The 11,117-nt window shown below is 32.8% G+C and overlaps 1 protein-coding gene across 1 annotated transcript; it reads left to right on the top strand.

Moving 5' to 3' along the window:
• The first annotated feature begins 3,109 nt into the window (after positions 1-3,109).
• On the top strand, positions 3,110-5,868 carry LOC140797362 (receptor-like protein EIX2). The gene is made up of 2 exons (XM_073150733.1): positions 3,110-3,485; positions 3,576-5,868. The coding sequence occupies exons 1-2, from the start codon at positions 3,257-3,259 to the stop codon at positions 5,840-5,842; spliced, it is 2,496 nt and encodes an 831-aa protein (XP_073006834.1). The 5' UTR covers positions 3,110-3,256; the 3' UTR covers positions 5,843-5,868.
• The last annotated feature ends 5,249 nt before the right edge of the window (positions 5,869-11,117 follow it).

Here is an 11,117-nt window from a genome sequence, read left to right as displayed (position 1 = left end):
ACAATTTGGTCTTATATGTGAGAAAACTTAGACACGCGTATGTATTTAAACTCTAGGCAATGATTTCAACTCTTATGTAAATTTACGGAATAAGTATCAAAGAGTAAAGCAAAGATGTTCAAATCAAGTTTGAACCATGCTGGTTGTTTAGTGATCGCTCTCATGATAAAAGTAGTTAATAATTTTGCTCAAACACTCATCCATAGTTCCAGAATGTGTTAGGTGGATGGTTGTGTTCTATAATATTAGGTTTTCCTTCATAAGTAGAGTCACCTCAGCTCATAATCCGACTAGTTTTGCTCTCCAAGATTGTATGTTTAACAAATGGACTGATCCACCATTGGATCTTCATGTAACTCGAACTCTGAATGAAACCATAATATCTTGTTTGCCGTCTTTTCTCAACCAAAAAAAGAAAAAATTAAAACCAAGCTTGAATCCATCTTGAGTTGAAACTTGAATGGTAGAAAATAATATATAAATTATTATTCGAATCATTATCTATCATTTAATTTGAAATATTATAAAAATAGTGATATAAAATATTTTTCTTAATATAAATGTCTATTCTAGTTTTCGTATATACTTATCAATCAAATTCGACAAATAGTACAATCTTTCAATGGCTTACAATCTTTCTGAATTGTATACTCAGCTTATTTCTTCGTTCTATTTCCACATCCACCAAAATTTTCATAGTCCACATCAGTTTCAACATCACTAGTCATCATTCCTAAATAGGACCGACTTGATAATTTCTATACTCTAGCAGTTAAAAGTTAATGGTAGTTGCTTGTAGTTGTAGCTTCAAACAATCTTTTTTATTGGAAATAATGGCGACAATGTTTACTAACTTGTTTACTACATTGATCGGTAGACCTTGACTTGGACTTACTCTATCCCAGTAGAAAAGAACATATGCTAATGCTCGACTCAGACTGGCATGCATCACACGAATCTTGACTCGCACTTTCTATTAGTGAGGAAACATGATGTATAGATAGCTATCTTCCAATGTCATGTCACACTATCTATTTCATATACGCCACTTCAACTACTATTCTTCCTTTTCTTCTTGGAAATATAATTTGCTTGACTTAGTTTACTTCATATCTTATCACTTAGTAGGTGAAGAAGAACATGTAAATCGCCCTCCTCTACAGTAAAAGGAAGGATTAAGTTTTGCAAAACTATGTCTGATGGGCACTTAAGTTTAAGAAATTTGGATATAAATGTTCTGTTCTTTTCTTTTCTTTTCTTTTTGTTGCAAATATATATATTAGACTACCAAAAGAGAGTTACTACCTTTTGAATCAGACAATGAATTAAATAGAGATATAATAAATTGGCCTTGGTTTGAAGAGCAATAATTGGAGTTGTATATGGCTGCATGAGTATATTGCCGTGCTTTTTTCTCTGCCATTTGAACTACCCATTTGTAACCTTGTAACCAGAGGAATAATTATTTGAGGCATCTTTCACAGAGTTAAATTATTATTATGGTGTTATATAAAATTATAGAAGAAAATGAGAGGTTCAAGTACACATCCTTAATAACGAATTATGAACTAAAATTATACGGTGTTATGCAAAAAGTTTTCTATTATTAAACAGCCATGTCAAGTAATAGAGTGAATGACTACGTAGAATTTTTTTAAAGAGAAAATGATATAGTAATAATATTCGTGACATATTATGCAACCTATGATGTCCATTTTATTAGCGTTTTTTATTATAAAGTTATTTAATTTTACTATTTCCTATAAAGTTTGGCTTATAATCTATTATCAGTTTGTCATTTTCTAAAAATAAATAATATTATTAGAAAAAAGGGTAAGTTTTAAAATCTAAGGAATTAAGCATTCTTATTTATTACTCTCCTCCTATCTCTTAAACTCACAAGCTTCGTCAAAGAAAATATAATAGAATGAAGAGTAGATGATATGTTTATATAAAGAAGATAAGTGTTTGATACCTCGGAAAGATGATACTCCACTAGGGGTTGCATGGGGTTTATAAAGGGGTAGACAGACCAAAGTTGAAGAGTTACTTTGGCAAGTTGGTTGAGAAGTCAAAAAGAAGTTATTTGGAAAATCCAAAATTGAGAAAAAGTCTAGAGTTTTCTAGAGGACTCCCAAATGTTTTAGGCAGCCAGTGGCCTAAACCCAGCTTAGCCCAAATTGATTACCGAGTCTACTAACAGATCCAATAGCCTAAATAAATGGTGTGGACATCCCTTGCACATTAGGTTAATATTACGTTTGTTTGAATAAAACAAGTAATCTAATTGGAAGTTGATGTCACATAGAGACTCAAATATTTTGAAAAAAAAAGATCATACATATAGAAGCTTGGGGGAGCTATGCTACCTAGTCAGTTATCCTATTACTCTCTCAATAAATAAATAAAAATCTATTTCAAGAAAAATATATATATATTGATATTTGTTATGGAAAAAACTATCGTTTAAGTTAACTAGATCATAATAATAGGTTAGATAAATATTTGAATACCAAATACTTGATAATACACAAACATCTACAGCCTCTGATAGAAAATCCCAAGAACAAAAATTGGTAGATTTCCTCATAAAAGACTTCGCCTTCTTTAAGTAATAGTTTACTAGGTATATATGTCGATAGATCTTGACTTGGTAGTGGAAAAAGAACATATGCAAATGCATTACACGAAACCTTTTAAAACAAAAATCTGTAGATTTCCTCACAAAAGAGTACTTCACCTTCTTATAATATGTAATATTCTCTTATGAAATATAGTTTACAAGGTTTGTTGGTAGACCTTGACTTGTAGTGGAATTGAAAGAACATAATCCGCTCCAGATCTGCATGCATTACACAAATCTTGATTCCCACTTTCGATTATTTAGTGAGGAAATTAACATGCATGATGTATAGTTATATATATCTTCCTATGTCATATCACACCATCTAATTGATTGTTACTTATGCCACTTCGTCCACTATATATATATTGGTCTGGACCTGGAGTGGGAATAATAAAAACCATGGCTAAACTTACGTCCTCCACCACTCATGGAGTTTTACTTCTACCTCTCTACCTTCTACTCCTCCACATCTTCTCTCCCTCTCTATCTCTAGAGACCACCAAACTACGAGGAAGTTGCGTTGCGAGTGAGAGAGATGCACTTCTCACCTTCAAAGAGGGCATCAATACTCTACATGGGAGGTTATTATCTTCTTGGGAAGGCCAAGATTGCTGCAAATGGAGGGGTGTCATGTGTAGCAACAAGACGGGGCACGTTGTCAAGCTCGACCTCCGAGTCGACCACGATCGACTTCTACCATTTTCGATGAGCAGCGACATTAGCCCTTCTCTTCTCGCTCTAGAGCATCTTAACTACCTCGACCTAAGCTTCAACGACTTCGGAGGTCGGCAGATACCGAAATTCATGGGCTCCTTCAAGAACTTGAAGTATCTCAACCTCTCTAATGCAAACTTCGGTGGTAGCGTACCTCCTCAGCTTGGTAATCTAACTAAGCTGCTCCATCTTGATGTTGGTGGTAATTACTATTTGCAATCGGTTGATCTTGTAGCTTGGTTACCACGTCTCTCCTCTTTGAAGCACCTCGATATGAGCTATGTGAACCTCAGTGCTGCTGTGGATTGGGTGCAAGCCTTGAGCATGCTTCCAACTTCTTTAAGAGTCCTTCATCTATCTGGTTGTAGTCTCAACGCCACACTCGCTTCTCTCCCTCTTTACTCTTCTAATCTCACAACACTCGTGACCCTTGATCTTGAGTATAACGACTTTCAGGGTCCTATTCCTAATGGTCTACTGGGAAACATGACCTCCCTCAAAGAACTTCAACTCGGAGGCAATGATCTCGTCGGCATGATACCGAAGACTATGAAGAATCTACACAAATTGAAAGTGCTCGATCTAGGTTGGAATCAGATCAGTGGGGACATAGCAGAATTGATGGAGAGGCTATCGCACAAGATACAATCATTGTATTTGATGGTAAATAATTTGAATGGAAGCCTCCCAACTTGGATCGAGAATATGACCAGTTTAAGCACTCTTGATCTCGGTTACAACAGTCTCACCGGTTCCATACCTTCCGGGATGGGAAAGCTCACTAATCTCAGTTACTTGGACTTGAGTTCCAACCAGTTGATCGGCATGATATTAGAAGACTATTTTACAAGCCTGACGAGATTAGAGATGCTAGACTTGTCAAATAACTCCTTGACCATGGGAGTACATCCAAATTGGATCCCTCCATTCAGATTGAAGGAAGTCGACTTGAGCTATTGCAAGCTGGGACCCCATTTTCCTGCATGGATTCAATCACTTACTAACATTACTTCTCTAGGTATGTGTAGTGCAGTAATCACCGGTAGGTTGCCAGATTGGTTTTGGAATGTAATTTCACAGGTCGAATATCTTGATCTCTCCCTTAACCAGATCAGCGGAGTGTTACCAATGACTCTAGAGTTCCTATCAACAGCAAACTCTATAATCCTGCATTCAAACCAGCTCAAAGGTCGGTTACCAAAGTTACCGAGGGGTCTTCGGTACTTGGATCTCTCAAGAAACTATATATCAGGTTCACTTCCACTAAACCTTGGATCTATAGAGTTGAAATACTTGCTTCTTTCAAACAACCTTATCAGTGGAACCATCCCATCATCTTTGTGCAACCAATTGCAGTCCTTAGAAGCTCTAGATCTATCGAACAACCACCTCTCAGGACAGCTTCCTGAATGCTGGACTAGTGGTAACTCTTTTAGAGCCAAAAGTGGATCTAGATATATAGGTTCGAATCTTGTCATAGTAAATTTCTACAACAATAGTCTCTCCGGTAAATTTCCTTTATTTTTCCAAGGTTGCCAATATCTTTCATTTCTTGATCTCTCCTACAATAATTTCTTTGGAAACTTACCGGCATGGATAGCAACAAGACTACCAAATTTAGTCTTCCTCCTATTGAAGTATAACATGTTTTTCAGCTATATTCCTATTAAGCTTTCAAGACTTGACCATCTTCAAGTTTTGGACCTTGGTCACAACAATCTATCAGGAATTATAGATCCGTCCCTCATGAACTTCAAAGCAATGACACTTACCTCCCCATATACAAGTGATCTCAATACAAATGTCGCATATATAGTTGACAATATTGATGGTTTCAATGATCCCTTTAGCTTATTTGTGATCATAAAAGGGCAAATTTTAGAATACCAAAATGACGAGATCTTTTTCATGTTGAGCCTTGATTTATCCGAAAATGGTTTAACTGGAGAGATCCCTAAACAGATAGGTGCCCTTGCTGGATTAAAAAACTTGAATTTGTCATCAAATCGATTGATTGGAAATATTCCAGAAACGATCAATGGTCTACTGTCATTGGAATCGCTTGACCTATCAAATAATGAGCTCTTTGGTGAAATTCCTCCAACTCTGTCAGTTCTAACTTTTTTGAGCCACTTGAACTTGTCCTACAATAATCTGTCAGGAAGAATTCCATCAGGTGGTCAGCTCGAAACATTTGACGATTCAACTATCTACATTGGCAACAACAATCTTTGTGGGCCTCCTACTTCCAAGAATTGCTCAGGAAATCAAACTACTATAAGTGATCTTCTAGAACATAAAGATGGATATGATATGTCATCTTTTTATCTCAGTATGGGTCTTGGATTCGCAATAGGTTTTTGGATGGTTTTTGGTACCTTGTTGTTTAAGAGGGCATGGAGAACAACATATTTTCTCTTGGTTGATAACATCTATGATAGAATATATGTTTTTATTGTTCTCAAGTGGGCTAAACTCAATGCCAAGATTGAGAAGAAATAAAGCAGACGAGCTGAGTTGCTATTTAAGGAGTTTGGAAGGTTCAAACTATGGAGATCGAACTATGGAGATCGGTCACTAATCAAAGGCTTAGAATGCCAAACCTAACATATAATATATAACCTTCTGTTTATATTTATGACACATATGCAGAAATTAGTATAATGTATTAACTATTCCACTTTCTTATATTATTATAGTCTTTTCTATTATACCATGATATTACCCTACACACTTTACCTAATTTAGATGCTTGTTTTTTAAATTTCGTTGCCTTTGCAAATTTAATGTGCTTGCCACCATCATTTGAGATGAATTATGCCAACAAAGAAATCATGTCGATATATATGTTTAGCTAGAGATGCTTCATAAATAGATGCCATTGACCATGCGAGATAAATGGATTGGTATTTACTTGTCATCATAGTTTCAAATAGTGGTTAAATAATCGACCTAGATGTAGATTTTACTGCAGCTCCAGTTGCATGAATTATTGTGGGAACTTTTCAAATAACACTCTACATTTATTATTTTTGAATTAACACTCTGTCTATAAAGATTTTGTAATATAAATTCTTTTCTTTCTTTATAATTTTCATATCGCCCTTTGAGTTAATTAAATTAATTGTTCTCAAAATAAGAGGGAAATAAATAAAAAAATACTAAAGATAATTCTTAAAATACCTAAATCTTTCTCTCATTGAATAAGATTAGATGGGGATATAACTTCAAGAAGAGGGTCAATATTAGACATTTTTCATGAATATTTATTAATTTTTATATAAATTATATACTAAGATTAATGACAGTTGGTCAAAATAATATTATAATATTATATAAAAATTATAGACTAAAATAGGGGTTTGGGTACAAATATGAAGTGTTAATTAAAGCATAATAAAATTATAAGGTGTTATTTAAAATTTTTTTTATTATTGAACTATTCGAGTGAGGAGACAAGAGGGCAAATCATCTCGTCTATCATAAGCCAAATCAATTCACCAATTTGTAGTAGGTAGAGCATCAAGACTAAGCAGATTACAAAAAACTCGAGGAGAGGGTCATCTAACCCTAGCACAAAGCTTTCACAGTTCAGTCAGCTACTCCGTTATCTTCTCTAAGTAAAATACTATTTCTTTTGAAAGATATATACTAGTTTATTTGTTTGGAACAAAAGAAATAAACTAGCATTAAAGGTGAAACATCTCTCTCCCCTCCCAAAAATAAAGTAAGAACACTTTAATCTAAAAATATAGTTAATTGGGTCATAATAATAAGTATAAACTTATATTTTAAATAAATATCTGAGTACCAAATAACATAAAAATATAAAACAAAGAAGAAATTCAATGTACATACCACCATCATTTGAGATTATGATAATATATATGTTTATCCAGATGTTCTTCATAAATATATGCCATTTAATTGGTATTTACTTATCGTGCTAGTTCCAAACAATGGTTATGACCTTGATTATAAGGAATCAATACTCGACCTGGACGGACTGCAACTCCAACTGCATAAATTATTGAAGGAAAATTTTTAAAATAACATCCTACACTATTGTTTTTGAATTAACACTGTATTTTCAAGAATTTTTTAACTGGAATCCTCTTTTTTTTTCTAAAATTTTCATATTGCATTCTGAGTTAATTAAACTCAAATATTTTCAAATGGAAAGATAGCAAATAAGAAATATTATGTTAATTATACTAAAGATAATTTCTAGAATATGTAAATTATAAGGGGATGTAGTTTAAGAATGGTGGGTCAAACGTTTGAAATTTTTCAAGGATATTTATTAATTTAATTAGCTGAGTTATATAAGTTATATACTAAGATTAATGAATCCTTGTTAAATTTTTCAAGACATCCTTGTTAAATTTTTCAAGGATGTCTTCAATGTCTTTATAATTTCTTTAAAAAGGCTTTCTGATTCCAATTTAGACTTTTTCAAAAGATCTTTAACCGCCTACTTATAATTAAAACTTTTTCAATTCTTCCATGGCTTCATTTAATTGAATATGTAATTTGTCTTTTCTTTTTTAATTCTGAGAGCTTTAATGTTAAAAACTGGCTTTATCCGATCCGATCCGAAACGATTCTGAACTAGATTGGTTATATAACTTCCAAACAAAGCTACGGATGCTCTAGCCATTGGATCTTCTTAATATGTTGTCACCCTTGAAAAGAGCTTTCTAATGAATCCGAGATCATAGGGTTTGGATAGTTAGATCTTAAGATATCGATCGAACAGCAGCCGAAGGTCAGATAAACTAAAGCTTGATAGGCCCTTCAATAGATAGATAGGTGCTAGGTTAATTCTTTGGTGTGAAGGAGGAGAAGTTGTTGTAGAAGAAGGGGATTAGAAGTTAGAGGAAGCCGACCAAAGACTTGGATGGTGGAAGAAAAGAGATGGGAGAGGGCGCCAATGACTAGAGTAAGTAGAGAAGGAGAAAAATGCACAATATCATTTTCAATTCTCAGATAAACTCCAATTACAATTTTCTCCATATATTTATAGAGGCTCACCCTAAGGACCTATCAACTAAGTTAAAAAATACTAACAAACTAACAATTTTCGCTGTAGTGCGTTGAAACGCACCTAATCGCGTTCGACTGCGGAATTACAATTCTCTGTCGTTGCGAACGTGTGCAAGCGTTCGAACGGCCCGATTCCGTTCGAATGCACAATTTGCATTATCTGTTTTTGTGAATGCGTACAGGCATTTCCATAACCATTCAAATGCGGTCCCTGTGTTCGAATGCACCCCCGATAAAAAATCCTTTTATTTCTTCAAATAAAATCAACTAGATAAATAGGCTCATCCCAATGAACCCAATGTTGCAAGTAGAGCCAATATGGACTAACGTATCATTTAACTTGCTAGAAGTTTGATAAAGTTCTTCAATTTAAATGACTCGTTGTATAGTTCATCATATATTTTGATCATCTCTTTGTCGTCATCTTACTACTTATTTGTGCTCAAATTCCCACAAGAATTGTCAGACGATAAAATGGATGTAATAACTACTACGAACTTTTTTGTTTCAACTTAAAATCACTACAATTCGACTCATCTGAATCATCTCAAGTGACTTTTATTGCTTTTTTTTTTTTTCAAAAAGTTTAGATATTCTTATGCAATATGATTGGAACCTTGACATTCAAACATTGTATACCCCTAAACATGATCATTAGGCTCGACTCGCCCCGGCCAAAACTTATTTGATTTTAATCAAGCTAAGCCTGACTCGAGCCCGAAATATTAGGTGGCATGGGCCAAGCCTTTGCCCGTCCTTGCTCGAAGCCTAATCTACTACTCTTATTTATGGCCCAACCCATAATGCATGCATATTCCTATAATTTTTTTAATTTCACATTAGATATTTAGTAAAATATATATTAATATATAAGTATGTTACCTTAAAGATAACTAAAATATCTTCATATAAGCCTATCAAACTCGGCCCAATAAGATATAATATTTTTTATATTTAACCAGAGGACGATAATGGGTTAGAATATTCTAACTAGATTTGAAAGGTGAGTTGGACCGTGAACAAATATTTAAGTTTGATTGACCCAAAGAGCTCGGCGATAATCACATCTAGGTACCCCTGTTAGCTTTATTGCCTTTTCGCTTTTAAGTTCATAGTTTAAATAGGAGAACTAGACCTTTCGTTTTTAACAAGAGGCTTATTGTTTTTACTCGAAGCTTCTATGCCTCGTTCGTTCGAATGCCTTATCTGTCATTCGAATGCCCACTTTAATATTCTATCTTTCAATATTAAATCTCCATATCATGCTCTTACTCGGTATTCATTCCATTGCCAACTAAAAAATCTTACACATTCGTCAATGCCTGTTGCTAAATTATGATATCAACATCCAACGTTTGATCTACACATTACTACAAATAAAAGTATCTAATATACTGGTCATATTAAAGAAAAGCAATCACTTTGCAATATGGTATAACGTAGACTCGGAGTTATTAAAGGATAGCAATCAATCTACAATCTGGCAGGACAGAGCTTTGGAGAAATTAGGGAGCAATCAGTTTATAAAACAAGAAGTTAGAAACTAGAATACTATAATTCTATAAATTGTCCTGGAATTTAAGTATCTAAGATTTTCTTTACTCATGAAACTTAATTTGCTAAGAGAGCGGGAGTTGGCCGCGATCTAACTTGGTATCAATGTGTTGTCGAATATGAGTTAGAAAATTTTTATCCGTCTTGATATCAAAAATTTTTTATGTATCTGTATAGTCTATACACATACAGATACATATAGAAAAATAATATTCAAGTCATAATAGGTATATCATTTAATCTAGATTATCATGAAAATATTGATACAAAAGACTTGTTTATTTTCTTATATAATTATCTAATCTAATGTTCATACATGCTTACTAATAAAATTTTATAAAAATTTTAACGTCTTACAACCGTTACAGAATGCAAATACTTTTTTTCTTCCTCATTTAGATTCTACGTCCTTCAAAATTTTCATAATCATATCAATTTTAATGTCACATCACATTGCAAGTCTTCATCTTTACCTAGGACAAACTGATGTTGGAATTCCATAACCATTGCTAGAATTTTCAAATTCTAATTTAAAGAAAACAATTTCTTTGTTTGATAGAAAAATGGTAATTAATTGTCATTCAAACGTTGTTTTCACTTCAAAATTAATTCTTTTTTCCAGAATATAACTCTTAATTCTAAAATAACAACTAAACAACATAATAACGACAGTCTAAAATACAAACACTATTTATTAAAATTAGATTTCATACCATAAACTAATCTACTTACTAATTTACCCTTAAAATCTATTTTTTCCATCTTTTATTTTATTTAATATCACATCGAAGATAATTATTATACTATTGTTCAAAAATTATACAAGTGAAGAAAAAATACCTATTTCTAAAATAAAAACTTTATTTAAAAAATAATAAAGAAAAATATATATTCTTGAATTTAACTTATTCCTAAAGTAATTAAATCCTAAAATTTTTAGCATCTTAATACTATTCTAAATTCTATACTACTTTTGTTTCCTTCTTTTAGATTTTACATTCATCAAAATTCTCATAGTCAATCAATTTTAATGTCAGGTAATATTACAAGTCTTCATTTTGAAGTGATGTTAGAATTTTATAACCATCAATAAAATTTTCAAACTTTAGCATTCAAAAAATAATTGTTTTGTTAATTTTACTATATATTTTTTCTTTTGTTGAAAATAATGAAAACA

The sequence above is a fragment of the Typha latifolia genome, chromosome 11, assembly GCF_019914945.1.
Source record: "Typha latifolia isolate L0001 chromosome 11, TyphaL0001v2, whole genome shotgun sequence".
NCBI classification, from domain to species: domain Eukaryota; kingdom Viridiplantae; phylum Streptophyta; class Magnoliopsida; order Poales; family Typhaceae; genus Typha; species Typha latifolia.
Note: the sequence above shows the minus strand (reverse complement) of the source record. Positions and strands in the feature narration are given on the sequence as shown.

Excerpts from the sequence above, each read along its gene's own strand:
- LOC140797362 (XM_073150733.1), top strand. The coding sequence starts at position 3,257 with ATGTGTAGCAACAAGACGGGGCACGTTGTCAAGCTCGACCTCCGAGTC. Across the intron at positions 3,486-3,575 it reads CTCTAATGCAAACTTCGGTG|CTTGGTTACCACGTCTCTCC; the intron begins GTAGCGTACCTC and ends TTGATCTTGTAG.